This window comes from Podarcis tiliguerta (assembly GCF_965153285.1).
Source record: "Podarcis tiliguerta genome assembly, chromosome: 5".
Lineage (NCBI taxonomy): Eukaryota > Metazoa > Chordata > Lepidosauria > Squamata > Lacertidae > Podarcis > Podarcis tiliguerta.
The window spans coordinates 33387584-33403055 of NC_139538.1; the positions used below are offsets into that span (position 1 = coordinate 33387584).

Below are 15472 nucleotides of genomic sequence, written 5' to 3' on the forward strand. Positions count from 1 at the left end.
AAAAGAGGTGCCAGAACTCACCATGAACACCTCCCTTTTTCTCTTATGATGGCAATGCCATCCACCTGAGAGGTGCCAGAACTGAGTTCTGGCAAGCTCCAGCTGAAAAAAAGTCCTGCTTCCTGATTGAGTTCTAGGAACAGAGAACACCTCAAATTTCATGTTTCTCGATGAAATGATGCCGTTACAAATAGTGAGAGGTTGGAAAGCCCTTTCTCTCACTTGCAAGCTGTCCCTACTGGCCCGTCTCTCCTCTCCTCAAACAGATGGCCTTGGGAGGCGGCATGCTTCACCTATTCGTTTAGGGTGGCATTTTCTTGTGATATTGATTGCAGGTAAATTTGGCAATGGTGGTTTCTTGGGTGAGGTTGGAAAAACAATCAACATCCTTAGGTTTTAGATGTCTTCCCTGCATGGTGTGGATTTTACTTGCAATAATGTAGGAGTGAGGAAATAATATTAGGGTTTTTTTGTTCTTCAGTATGTCACTTTGTGTTAGGCTATCTCTGGACAATTTTGTGTATGTTGATCTATTTCCAGCTTCTTGGTTTACCTCAGCTTTATTTTTAAACTGCCACTGTGCTGGTTTGTGGCATATATAATTGCTCTTGGTGCAGTAAATATTTACTTAGTCATAGAACAGACCTTGTTAGCACTCTGACTCCCCCCCCCCCCTTTCTCTCTCTAACCTTTATTCAGTGTGTAACATCCTTGACTTTCAGCTAAAGTATGGCATTCATGGTCCTTTTGTGGAATATGTTCAGATGACAGCTAGCTTCCCCCACCCCCAACTAAATCGTCCCAATTTCCCCCCATCGTAGAGTGTCATGGGATTACCAGTTATTCTGTAGCTTAGTCACTCTCCCCTGGTTGTGGGAATGTGGCACACTGAACTCTCATCACCACCCCAGGATTTTGTGCTCTGGCTGAACTACACCAGTGAAATTGTGTATTTAAAAAATGTATTGCACTTTAGCCATCTGAAGCTCTCCGTGTTTTCAGCACATAACAAACACCACTTAACCAATTAGGAATAATTTTATTCTTTCAGTGTATAACCAGGAGGTAGGTATGCATAGGTGGGCAGAAGTTGGGGCTGTAATTGTATCAATGAAATATGTGTTGATGTTCATTGTTCATTTTGATATCTGTTGCATGTTTTGGTCTCGAGCACATACTAATGAGTAGCTTGGTTTTGGCTTTTGAAACAATTACAGCTTTTATGTTTTTCCTTGCTCAGGCTACTGAAGAAGTTTCCAAAAATTTAGTTGCCATGAAAGAAATCTTGTATGGCACAAATGAAAAGGAGCCTCAGACAGAAGCTGTTGCTCAGCTTGCTCAGGAGCTATACAACAGTGGTCTTCTTAGCACCCTAGTAGCTGACCTACAACTCATTGATTTTGAGGTAAGAAAATGTTACACAGACTCATTGCAGCTTCCGTTTCAAATTCATGTTGCTTTAGGAAACCATGTTCCCCAAAGAGATCTATTACTGCAGTTTAACTCCTAGTCCTGGAAAGGTAAAGCACACAGGATCCCTCATGTTCAAAGAGAAGTAAAACCGCTCAAGGCATCCAGGGTCATGATCCTGGGGCCACAGTTTTGTGGATCCACTCCCACTAATTTTTGCTGCTGCCCTAGATCAGGGATGGGAAAATATGCTATGTGATTGGTAGGATTTAGAAGAACATCAGAAGAGCCTTACTTATCTAGTTCAGGATACTGTTTTCACAGTGTCCAGCCAGATGTCTATGCAAAGCCTGAAATTCATGATTCTAAATGAGACAAACTTTGTAGAGGGAGGGAGACACCCAGCTCATCACATGCCTGCAGACTTTTGTGGAGAGGTAATATTGAGCCTGGTGATCTGGGGAGAGTGAAATTTCAGCAGTAATTTCTGTGAAAGGAGAAGCTGTGTGTGCATTGTAATGTTTCACTTGAGCAAAATGGCTCCTTTTTTAATGGCATTGCAACAGAAGCCCTGCAGGTGGTGTATCTGTATGTGTGTATTTGGAACCTTTGTGGCTGCAAAGGATTGCTAGATTTTGGTGAACTTGCTCAAGGCACGTTAGCTATGCTTATTGGTACTGAGGTGACAACTCTTTTGTCATTTTGATTATCTGAATAGTGCATGAATGTAAATTGGATAAAGGCTTCTGGTATTCCAAGAATTTTCCTTTTAATTCTCTGTGAAACAGAGTTGTTTGTCCTTTCAATGGATCCTGGTATGATGAATTTACTTTGGAATGTCAACTCTCTCTGGTCTCTTCTGCTTATTGTCATACCTGACACTGTTATGAATGATATTTTCCCCTTGGAGGTGCATTCCAGAATAGATTAATCAGGAAGTCCACAAAGCCACTGTGATGTCTTATAAAACTAGATCCTTGTGATCTGTTAAGGGAAATTCTAAAGTCGAAATTACATTGTATAAAGTTCTAGAAAACACTCATATGCTAAAAAACCTTATTTCTCTTTAAACAAATGACTTTCTTAAACTACATTCTGTTAACCAGTTATTTCTGTACTGTCTCCTTTGAGGTTGCCTTTTCCGTATATGCTTACTGAGAAACCCAGGTATAGCATAGCAAGAGTTTTTGTTTGTTTGTTGTTTTATTTTAATTTTTGTAAGTCCCCCGTGAGTCCAGGTTCTGAGGAAAAGGTGGGATATACATTGTTTTTGTTTATTAAATTTATATTTCAAAGGGCAGTTTACAATACAAAAACACAAAATTCACAACATAAAAGCACAACAACAACAACATCAACAACATTTTAAGGCCATAGATTGTTTAATCATCCCAAGGCATGGTCAAAGAGGAATGATTTTGCCTGGCATGTCTGCCTGGGGAGAGAGTGTGTTCACAAACGGCGACTTACTGCAGAAAAGGCCTATTCTTGTTTTCCTACTCCCCAGACATCTCTTGGAAGAGGCACACAAATAAGGGCCTCAGATGATGATCACAGGGTCAGGGTCTGTTCATATGGGGAGATGTTGTCTTGAAGTATTGCAGTCCTGAGCCGTTTAAGGCTTTATAGGTCAAAACCATCACTTAGAATTGGACCTTGAAACCAACTGGAGGCCAATGCTGTCAGGCCAGAATTGGCATTACATGCTCAGACCATCTTGCTGCACCCTCTGAAGTTTCTGAACTGTTCACAGGCAGCGCCACGTATAACGCATTGCAGTCATTTAACCTAGAGGTTAGCAGAGCATAGACAACAGAAGTTAGGCTATCCCTGTCCAGATAGTTGTGTAGCTGGGCCACCAGCTAAACTGTTGGAAAGCACTTTGCACCACCAAGGTGGTCTAAACCTCCTGTGATACGAATGGATCCAGAAGCACCCCTAAGCTGCATACTTGGTCCTTCAGAGGCAGTGTAACCACATCAAGAGCAAACCACCTCCCATCCATCCACTAACAGTGCCTCAATCTTACCTACAATAAGCTTGTTGGCTCTCATCCAGTCCACTAATAATAAACATAATTACTTTCCAGAGGTATTGTTTGCTTATGGAAGGGATATTAGGTGTTCTAGGTTTGAGGTGTGCATTTACTCTTCTTCAATAGATGTCCAGTGGTTTGTGGGCAGACAGATCTTCAGGGTGTTGTGTGTGGACCACAAAATACCTTTCATATCTATTAAAACAAATGCCCCCAGGGAGTTACTTCAACTACTGGAGTGATTTTTTTTTTCTTGGTTTCTTCTGAAAACTGTTTGTTAAATGCCTTCTTCTGCTTGGGTCAGTACTAGTAGCTTTTAGTCTTCACCTCTGCCTGTGAAGGACGTGTGTTTATCATCATAGTGACAAAGTTACATCATTGGAAGTGGTAAATAGTTCAAACAATGATGTAATTGTGTATTATTGTGAACCATCACCAAGTTCATTATGCAGCTAACAAGGAAATACTGTTACTAATGGCAAGTCCGGAAAGAATAATGAGACCCTAGGCAAAATTGGCTGAGCTGGTGAATGACGCTTGACTGTTGTGATACGTGGGGTTTGGGTGAGGCCGCTTCCAGAAACACTGTCCTACTCATTGCCGGAACAAAGAGCTCTGGTGCTGCTTTGGGCCAGCTTACAATGGAATTGGAATTTAGAAAATCATTTGTCTTTTAAACACTTAGCATTTATATTCAGCAGCTCAACATCCAACTATTCGTGCAGGTGGGTGGGTAGAAAACTTCAAGCACCACCACCCCCTCTGCAGCTTCCATTTGGTGTGGATAATGTTTACAGACAGGTGGCATGGGTATCTTTCCATGATAACAGCACTTCTTCCTTGGCTGGATGCCATTTCTCCAGTTTGAGCCCATGCGATTGTTCTCACCCATATTGTTTGAGACTCAGCTGCATGGGAGCTTCTCACAGTAAAATGGCTCCCTTATACTCCAGAGTAACATTGAAAGCGAAAGTAGCCAACACACTGCCTCCAGGTGTTGTTGAACTACAGCATGGGTAGGCAAACTAAGGCCCGGGGGCCGGATCCGGCCCAGTCACCTTCTCAATCCAGCCCGCAGACTATCCGGGAATCAGCATGTTTTTACATGAGTAGAATGTGTCCTTTTATTTGAAATGCATCTCTGGGTTATTTGTGGGGCCTGCCTGGTGTTTTTACATGAGTAGAATGTGTGCTTTTATTTAAAATGCATCTCTGGGTTATTTGTGGGGCATAGGAATTCGTTGATATTTTTTTTCAAAATATAGTCCAGCCCCCCCCCCCCCCCGGAGGTCTGAGGGACAGTAGACTGGCCCCCTGCTGTAAAAGCTTCAATCATCCCTCACCATTGGCCATGTTGGCTGGTGCTAATGTAGTTCAGCAACAACCGGAAGACAGTATGTTGGTTACCCCTGGTTTAAACCACCTTGAATTAGCAAAGAAACACTGTCAACAACATGATCTTCCTAGATAAATGTTTTAAGGCATTGCTTGTGGCCTTTTTCCTGCTGCTTGTAGTAATATCTACTAACTACAAGCAAATGAATTAACAGTTCTGAGGAAATTGATATAAAGAAAGGAGTAGTCATGAACACAAGTGTAACTCATCTTGAGGTACATGAAACAAGATACTGTTCCTTTTTCAAATGCCTCATAGTCAATTCAGAACATGAAGTTTACCTGCTAAGAGTGTGTCACAGATTAAGTCAAACTTCACATGGGATGGAAACTTCAGGTATGGTAGTTTGGTTTCATTCTTAAAGTACACAAATCATGACTGGATAAGGGGGATTCCTAGCAGCAACTAGTGATATATATATAACTGTGATAAATTTTATTCTAGGACTAAATAAAACCATAACTCCTAAACTTGTGTCATTGGTTAAACTGTACTCTGTGCTTTATATATTAAAATTGGCATCGCAATAGCAAATGTTTTGGGAATTCTTGGGCAATAATAAGTGCAAGTCTTGGACAATTCAGTTTGCAGCTTTAAAGGCATGGAGTTATGGTCTCTGCATGTTATCCCTTTTTATATTCACCACTGATTCTCTATGCTGTATGGCTTGTGTTTTTTGCAGGGCAAAAAGGATGTGGCTCAGATATTCAACAACATTCTGAGGAGGCAAATTGGTACAAGAACCCCCACAGTCGAATACATCTGCACTCAGCAAAATATACTGTTCATGCTGTTAAAAGGGTGCGTATAGTATGTTGTATAAACAAACATAAACTGCTGTACTTCCAGCTTAAGACTAGGTCACCCCCCCCCGTCCCCTTTCTCCTGCTCTCTTCAGTCAGGTACGCTATCGGTGATTGGAAGTCAAATTGAGCTGTGAAAAACAGATGGCTGAAGTTGCTTGCATGGTCATAGGTCTTTGCTAGAAAAATTCAACCAAAATTATGAAAGTGACTGCTGACTGTATGTGGAAGAGACCTTAAAGGGCAATGGAGACACTTGTTAACGCTCACGCGTTCATAAAGGATATGAATTCCATGTTTGGTTTCTCTTTGAATGAACTGAATCATTACTCTTCCAAGGGAGTAACTAATACTTAAAACACATTGGACAGCAAATCACCTCCTCTGTTCCTTTGAGATCATCTCCCCTTTTGTTCTTGCATTTGGTGCCTTCCCTTCTTTCCTCAGTTGTATTTGACCTGGTTCACACTTAATGCTAAGCCATACCATGGTTTATCACAAATGTGTAGGCTACTGAAAAGGAGATTGCAGCCATTTTTCTACTCTTCTGGTCCCCACTGCTGTGACTTAAGGCATGGTTTGGTTTGGCTTAGCATAGAGGTGACTAACCTTTTAAAAGGACATACTTTGGCATCACAACAAGGAACCTACAGGAGTTTTCAGTCATTATATTTTAAAATAGTAGCAAGACCACAGGAGGAATGATGCAGTCACAATCTCCCTATCATGCCTTCATACTAAGCCATAGTTTGCCTTAGTGCTATGCGATAACTGAGCCTTTTTGCTTAGAAATGTTCACCTTAAAGTTTCCCTATAGGATCGCAGTTTGGCAGCAGTTTTGCACATAGAATTATCTGACTTTGCAAACTGGTCCAAGACATTTGACCCTGTGCCTTTTGTTCACAGAGCAGAACTTCAAACTGAAGTCATGCGCCACAATTCACCCTGTGGCTTGTGATACACAATCCATATCCTTGTAGTTATGATACACCGTTGGCTCAGGCTTGCCCAGACAAGGGCTAATTCATTATGTGCACTCCCTGCCATATTGCTGTTTCCGCTTCTTATATTAATTGCATTGTTTCATTGAAGCATCATGCTTGGTTTTTTTAACATTCTAACAATGAAACAAATGTGACACTTTACACCAAATTAATGCGTAATGTAAGTGTTGGTGCTGTTTGAAACAGAGGGGTATTTGAGATTGTTTTCTTCCGTACTTAAGGAAATGACATCTCTTCCTTTTAAAAAAAAACAACAACAACCCTATGAAAACGGTTAATTGAGAGCTTGCCAACCTTAAAACACTTTGGAAGCCTTTCACACAACAGAACCCAGTTATTTTTCTTTGCTATTTTTTCTCCTGATGATGATGATCTCAATTGCATTTGGCCAAATGTTTAGGGTAGCTTCTGTTTTCCTTTCTTACACCAGCTAGTTCTTGGGGGAAAGCAGTATAGCATATTTTTGAGGTGCTTAGTTTTGCATGCATAAATAGCTTGATGTTCTCAGAATGAGATGCTGTGTTCCTTAACTAGGAAGATAGATAATCTTAAAATATTAGGGAGGCCACATTCATCCCACATTTCCAGACCAATCCACTCTGTACATCACCGAATGCAGCAGGAAATCCCAAACAAGCAATGTGTTCTGAACACACTAAACTATACTTACTTATTCCAATCTTGCCCATCCAAGTGTAGGTAACAGTGTATTAATCGCCACTAAATGTTAAGATCACTTTAATAGCTAAGGCGCAGTCTAGGTAAGTTGAAGTTCAATCTATTGAGAGCTTTTTCAGTCAAACCAACACAAATATGGTAAGAAGCCTTTGCAGATACTAGAGTATCAGTGTAAATGCTCCTGGCATTCCATCTCCATGAGGAAGCATTGAAACCCCTTTCTACTTTATTTGGCGCTTCCAAACAATTAAATTCAGCTTTGTGTTCAGTGCATTTTAAAGGTGTGAATGAGGGTCATTAAGTCTGAAAGACTAAAGGGACACAGCTTTCTAATCATATGAAGTTTGTAATAAGTATTCCTGACCTCTGTTGCAACCTAAGCCTTTGGAGATTAGCAGCATTTGAGGTTATGAACCTGACTGTCATAGAGAGGGGAAAGTAGTTCCAGAGCCAAATTATCTGAAGAATCAATCTTCTCTCATACCAGTGGGCATATATGTTATGATTGTCTGCAGAGGCCTTGCTCCAAATGCCTCTAGCATCAGAAGGTAAACAAGGAGTGACAGAGGCCTTCTCTGGAATGCAGACTTATCCTTTTGAACTACCTCCCAGACTAGACTCACGCAGCATCCTTTCTTGGCTATTTCATTATTTGCTGTTGCTGCTGCTGCCACCACCGCAACGTAGTATCTTTAAAAAATATTGGCCAATATAATCTACAAACAGAGATGGTGAGGAGGTTCAATATTTGTATTAGTGAATGTTGCTGCATCAATCCCTTCAAAGGTATTAGAGTGTAATCCATTGAAAGAGCAAAATTCTAATCTAGAATCTAGAATCTGCTATTTCCTTAGGCCAAGATCTAACTCGCATCACTGTGTACAAGTGGAAAGCCAACCTGTGCATGCAAAAGGAGGAAGGAGATGGGCAGTGTTCAGTTGCTGCAGGGGATCTCCACACCTTTTGGATGTATCCTGGCAACCATATATTAAATGGCAGTTCAGCTATTTGTGGTAGATCTTCCTGACGGCCAGGCAATTTGAAAAAATTGAACTGGTGCACAATATTGAATATAAAATTAATAGGACATTGATCAGTGTAGTTGTAGATAGATGAACTGTGAAAGTGTTTTGAAAGTGCAGGTGTCTATTCCTAGATTACTTATCAAGATCAGAGAGCATCAGTGCCACCCTAGTGAGAGTGTTGCCATTGAAGAGTGGCACAGAAAATGTTAAAATAGTTTCACTGAAATTGTAGTATTTATTTTACTAATAAATATTTTATACAGTAGTTGCTGAAACTTTAAGGAGGTAAAAAGTTTGCTGTGATCATATTTCTCTTTCTGAGTTAATTATGTTGATGTCTCACTTTGCAGTTACGAATCCCCAGAAATTGCTCTGAATTGTGGAATCATGTTAAGAGAGTGCATCAGACATGAACCACTGGCGAAAATAATCTTGTGGTCAGAGCAGTTTTACGACTTCTTCAGATATGTGGAAATGTCAACATTTGACATCGCTTCAGATGCTTTTGCAACTTTCAAGGTAACACATTCTGAATTTTGACAGCTACTTCACATCTAGCTATCTATCTCACACCTTCCCCATGAAATTTCAGAAAAACATACAACACATAACAAATATATAAAATCTCATTACAACAATCTGATATCAGCAGCTAACAGCCATAGAACAGCATTAACGAAATCACAACAATATCAGCAGTAAAAATACCCTTTAAATTTTTTTAACTGCTGCAGGAGCAGACGAGCCCTGCATAACTTCCTGAAAGCAAATATAAACTGTTGCATTCTTCACATTAATTGTGTGACTTCAAAATATCTGCAGAGGTGGTAGGTTGTACCTCTGCTACTCAGAGTAGACCCATCAAAATTAATGGACCTTAATCATGTCAAACCTAGCTGGCTATGTAGCATACAGACAAAATTCCTTCCATTATGTGATCTATAATTGGCTGTAGTAACCCATATACAGTCATACCTCAGGTTGCGAACATGATCCATGCAGGAGGCATGTTCGCAACCCGCAGCGCCGCGTGATGTCATTTTGTGGTTTTGCGCATGTGCGAGCACCGAAACCCATTACAGTACTTCCGGGTTCGGCGCAGTCTGCAACCCAAAAACCCGCAACCCACAGCATTCATAACCCAAGGTATGACTGTAAATAATTGAGGAAGATTACATAGTATGGTTATGATAAAGTAATTAGTACCAAACAGAAAGGAAGAGGTGAATATTTTCAAGACTACAGGATTTTTAAGGAAAGCATTTTCCCAGAGCCAAAAACACTACTTCTGACCTGAAACAAAATGGCAGAACATTGGGCACTGTCCAAAAGCAAGCCAAAGTGAATTCATTGTTCCACATTGAATTAAAGTGTGAGGGCCTCTGTCATTGAAAGACAGAATTGCAATCAATGTTAGTCCTACTCAAAATAGATCCATTTAAATTGACATGACTAAGGTCCATGAGTCGGACCAAACTGTGGGAGGCAGTGGAAGACAGAAGTGCCTGGCGTGCTCTGGTCCATGGGGTCACGAAGAGTCGAACACGACTAAAGGACTAAACAACAACAACAACAAGGTTCATCTTGGCTGCCATTTAGAAGAGGAATTGCCCAAAAAGAGTGAAATATTGTCATTTCTAAAAGTGTGGCTTAAGAAAACCAGAGAAGCATATGAAAAAAGCTGCATATAACAACCGGGGTAAAGGGGAATACAGTGAAGAACTGTTGCACCCTGAACTATAGGGTAGGAATGGAAATGCCATTTAAATAACCGTGTAATTTCTTGTTTTCAGGACTTACTAACAAGGCACAAGTTGCTCAGTGCAGAGTTCTTGGAACAGCATTATGATAGGGTATGTACTTTTTTTTTTAATTATGTTGTTACTTAATAATGCTAATTATATCCTAATAGAAGTTTCAAGCTGTCCCTTCACAATGTTGCCAAACTGCTATCTGTTCAGTTTTTTTTTATTATTATTTCCATATCAATGCAAGTTCAATGTTTGACAGCAAACTCTTGCAACTGCACAGTTCTAAAAACACTGGGAATGAAATTGTATATTAAGAAACCTGTTTCCTTGGTGTGCCAGAATAATCACAAGGGCATATGTGACAACCGTGCTCCATCTGCTGGTCACATCTGATAATGAAAATGTAAACCTGCTTGTGTTCCCTGTCATGTTGTTGCCTAAAGAATTGCCTGAAAATTTCCTTCAGCCTTTCCACTTGATCATACAGAAATTGGAGCAAAATACTTGAAATGTTTAAATCTTTACATTATTTCTGTGTTTTATATTTGTGCTTCCAGTTCATTGAAATCATTTGGAATCAGAGTGCTTGTGATAGTTAGATTTTTCTTTCTTTCTCCATTCAGTTCTTCAGTGAATACGAGAAGTTACTCCATTCAGAAAACTACGTGACAAAACGACAGTCGCTTAAGGTAGAGAGACCTTACTGACTTTAATTATTTTGACATTAGAAAATATTATGAAGAACTTAATTTCAGCAGGTAGGACCAAGCTAGCTATTCATTCTATGTTGTCTCCTGATCAGTTAAGAGAGTTTTGAAGCATGAGGTTTTATACTTTAGGAAACCAATATTCTAACATTTAATGGCTAGCACAGGTTCTATAACTGCAAGACTCAAACATTTTGCAAATGTTGAGTAAAAACCTGGAAAGTTTTTGTTTCCTAAGGTGCCTCATCAGTATATCAGTATAGTAAAATACACATGGACACATACACAACCTTTCCCCCCAAACCTTGATTCATATCAACAGTTTCACTATAAAAACAAACAGCATGATCTAACATTCTGCACTCATGAAGTTCAAAGTGCAGAAATTTCTATGTACACTGGAGGACCCCAAGGATCAAGTCTTTATGCCCCCCCCCGAGCTCATGCTTTGCCATAATAACCAATGCTGAACTTGACTAGCCCATTGAGGTCCTCAAAATCTTACAGATGGCCGTAGTGTGTTTTCTCCTTGTGCTGTAAGTCAGAAGACTTGTCAGGATTTTGTTGGCCACACTCCCCATACAGTATCCTTTAAACTCTGGTTTAATTTGGCACAAGATTGCTTGCACATATTCTCCTGTGTTACCTGCAACATACAACAAATAACAATGGATTGCATCCAATTTTTCCTGAAGTCGTCCAGATTATGCAGACTCAGTAATGCTAGTTTAGGTAGCACTAGAATAGAGTTGTAATAGAATATAATACCAGAAATTCTGGCTCTTGAAAAAAATCATTGTGGCTAAAGAACAAAAAAAGGTTGATTGAGTTTTATAGCCCTAATGGAAAACTTCACCACTTCCCTCCCCCCCCCCCTCTTGTTTTTTAGCTGCTTGGTGAACTACTGTTGGATAGGCACAACTTCACAATTATGACAAAGTACATCAGTAAACCTGAAAATCTCAAACTTATGATGAACCTTCTAAGAGACAAGAGTCGCAACATTCAGTTTGAAGCCTTTCATGTCTTTAAGGTAGAAACAGCTTTTAAATGTTGTTGATAATGGTATTCAACACTTCCTGTAAACAGAAGGTTTCTAATCTTACATTGATCTAATACTACACTAGAGTGGCTTGACATAACTGAATGAGAAGTATTGGATAAGTATTGGAAAGGGTGTGTGGGGTATGTTGTACAAAGCAAATTCTGTTTCAAAGTCAAATTTATTTTTTAATTGAATCCATCTCTGAGACTGGCTTATCATTTTTCCTAAAACATTCAAATAAATATATCACATGCAGCTATTTTGAAACAAACAGATCCCCTACATTTTTCTGAAAAGAAGCCCCTTAATATTGCATGTAATATTTGTTTTTAATATCCTGTGACAAACAAAAGTTTCTGCATGAATTATTTCATTAATTGCACTAGTGAGTATTTTTCAACACAACCCTTTGTAAGCAGTTTTGCTTGGTGCTACTCGGATTGCGAATATGCATATTCAAATGCACTAAATCATTTTGAAAATAGTATCTAGGAACATTTGTTCCATTAATAGGTTAAACTAATGAATTCCAGGAGGGAATAATCCATTCTGTTGTTTTAAGTGATGCTTGGTCCTTGTCACTAAGAAGACAGATGCTAATAATTGCACAAACATTGCCTGTGGGCTTTTAGCACCTTGTAGACTTGGCTCATACTTTACATAAATGCAAATATTCCTCGGAGAGTTAATATTTTCTGATATATTAACTGAACTTTTCCTATACTGACCATCTTCTTTCATTGCAGGTGTTCGTAGCCAACCCTAACAAGACGCAGCCTATATTAGATATCCTCCTAAAGAACCAGACCAAACTTATTGAGTTCCTCAGCAAGTTTCAGAACGACAGGACCGAGGATGAACAATTTAATGATGAGAAGACCTATTTAGTTAAACAGATCAGGGATTTGAAAAGACCAGCACAGCAAGAAGCTTAATCTCCTATAAACCCCTAAAATATTAAATCCAAATTCAGCATTTGCTGTTAGATATTCAGCATCAGGCACTCTTATCAATTCATGAGGAACATTACTGCTAATCTGCTGTTCAGTGAACAGTGTTTGTTTTTCTCTCTTTTTTTTTAGTCCAAGTTGACAAACCTAGCTGCTGCTTTCTTGCACAATGTGGACTTTCTTGGTATTTGTGTCTGAATTCAAGCACACTGCTTGTTTTTAGAAGTTTGGGGGGCGGGGGGAGATTGTTGGTTCATGAAAGCAAACATATAGAAGATAGTTTGGGATAGGAAAAGAAGGTATTAGAGTAGTTTAAGTGACGGGGTGCATGCTTGCAAATCTGATTCAATCCGTACGTTTGCACTTAACCTTGTATGAGATGCGAGCACAATGTTATCTGTGCATACTTGGCACCATAGTATAAGATTGTATGCCTTGATTTTAAAAAAAAATGTGCAGTGCTTTATGTGTAATCAAAGGGGAAATGTGAGCTTACTGGGATGAACAGTTGTCTTGCAAATAAAACTGATACTGAAACATAGCAACTTCTAAAGAGTGAAATCTCAGAGTTCATAAGGAAAATGTATATATGCCTTTCACTGCTTTGTAGGTTTTTTGTTTTCTTTGGAGAGAGAGAGTGTGTGTGATTTTGTTGAAAATTGAGTTGTAGACTTGGAAATACATTCTAAGGGTTTTTGTTAATTTTACTTTGAAGGTATTTCAGACAGTAGAGCTTAGCAGTGACACTTTGCATTTCATTTCAACAATGCTTGTTGGTTTCTTTTGTATATAACTCCTAGGCTGCTCATTTCTTTAAAAAGGATTTAATTTGTACAGCAGAGGAATGTTAATGTATTAGTCTGTATCTTTTACCTGATACTGAGTTTTGCAAAATGAAAGCTCATCTGTAATGAATACTTAGGATCACATGGAAATGCTCATTTCACATTTCTTAAATACAGCAGCATTAAAAAGAAGAAAATCCAATTTTTCTGTATTCACTGGTTTAATGGGGTGCCATCAGTTAGGGTAGACTAAAATATAGTTCTGGAACCCACTAACCTATATCCTTCAATGTTGGCCTTATTCATCTATATTAGTGCTGTGTTCAGCCAATTGCAAAATTATAAAGATTATGCTAAATTAATATCAATTTGTTTTTCCTTGTGGGTACATAGAGAATCTCTATTCCTTTCATATCGTTAACATTCGGTATGGTAGTTGTGATGGTAAATAACTTAATAATTCCCCTTTACTTCAAAAACCATAATTTCATAACTGTCCTAGTGTCAATATCTTGTTTGTTAATGCTGCAAACTATCAGTATTTATTTTTTAAGAAAGACTGATGTTGCACCACTTTTTGTTACTGTGATCATAACAAAAAAAAAATCTGCTAAATATATCTCAACTATGTTATCAAAATACTATCTATTCATCTTAATAGTAGTACTGAGATCACAACCAGCCAGCCAACTTTATGGATTAGGAGTATGGAAGTTCAAATTCTGCATGATTGAACCTGAATGAGAATGCTCTAAAATTATTTATTGCTTTCTAGCTTCTTTCTGGTTAAATTATTTCACAAATGATTAAACTAATCTCCTGATTGACACCTTAGCTAATTTTTACAGCTTTCATGAAGGAAGTAGGAAAGTAAATCCAGCAAATAGGATTCTAGTAATATTGGCCATCTCAGCATTGTCATGCTTCCTTTAGTGGTCATAACCTGTCCTTTGCAAAGTGATTCATAATGTCTACTGAAAGAAGAAAAAGTAATCATTAAGCCTTTATTAAATCATTTATATAGACAGGCAAAACTGGCCATGAGATGATATTATAGTTCAGTACTCTGTCCTTTTTTATATTTTGGTTAATCGTAGTTAAGAAAAGGAAAATATTACTTGGCAAGTTATTCTCCATTATGCATAAGGCTTCCACTTTAGGGGGGAAATGTAGAAATGCTAAAAAGTTATGTATGTGTATATATAAAGAAGTTCAAAGATGGATTTGGATATTGGTTTTGCTTCTCTACTATTTGGCATGGGAGAAAGTGGCTCTAACTTTTTTCAAACATTAATCCTTGGAGTGTTGGCATTCAAAAAAAGTTGTATTTAAGACCATTTGATGTGCTATTCATATTAAAAAAAACTATTGTACTGGAAGTGGTTTCTTATCTGTGTGAAGGCTTAAAGATATTACTAAAAGTTATTTAATGTGAGAAGTGTTTTTAAGCAAAAAAGATGTATACAATTGTAATTCTACTTCCACAAAAGCATTTCATTTCTTCAGATGAATGCATTTCTTAGAAGATCTGGCTGGCCCCATAATTTAAATAGAAATAAAATTTTGAAGAAACACAATTGTGTGTTTTATAATATTTATAGAGGGGGGAAGAACCCACCTGAATCGGATTATTTCTTCTAAGAGGTATATTTTCTGCACTTCTTGCGAATGCAGTTGAAACCTTAATGCAATATATACACCGTATATATAAATAGTCATTGACACTTGCAACAACATATGATACTTCTCCAACCTTTGCATGTTAGGTTTATTTCTATCTTATGCAGAATTTAAATTTTGCTAATAGAAACTCTTGTTTTCCCCACATATAGGTAACATCTCCTGGACTGATCTAAATCACAAACTTAACTACCCTGTCTTTC

The 15472-nt window shown here is 38.5% G+C and overlaps 1 protein-coding gene across 3 annotated transcripts in view; it reads left to right on the forward strand.

The window, feature by feature from the left end:
• The window catches only part of CAB39 (calcium binding protein 39), a 55308-nt gene extending 40340 nt beyond the window's left edge, over window positions 1-14968 (forward strand). For all 3 annotated transcript variants that reach the window (XM_083442947.1, XM_083442949.1, XM_083442948.1), the window contains exons 3-9: window positions 1241-1405; window positions 5524-5642; window positions 8702-8870; window positions 10145-10204; window positions 10726-10791; window positions 11699-11842; window positions 12601-14968. In XM_083442947.1, the coding sequence (XP_083299073.1) occupies window positions 1241-1405; window positions 5524-5642; window positions 8702-8870; window positions 10145-10204; window positions 10726-10791; window positions 11699-11842; window positions 12601-12789 (912 nt within the window). In that variant the 3' untranslated portion in view covers window positions 12790-14968. The remainder of the gene's footprint in view (window positions 1-1240; window positions 1406-5523; window positions 5643-8701; window positions 8871-10144; window positions 10205-10725; window positions 10792-11698; window positions 11843-12600) is intronic.
• Window positions 14969-15472: the final 504 nt, after the last annotated feature.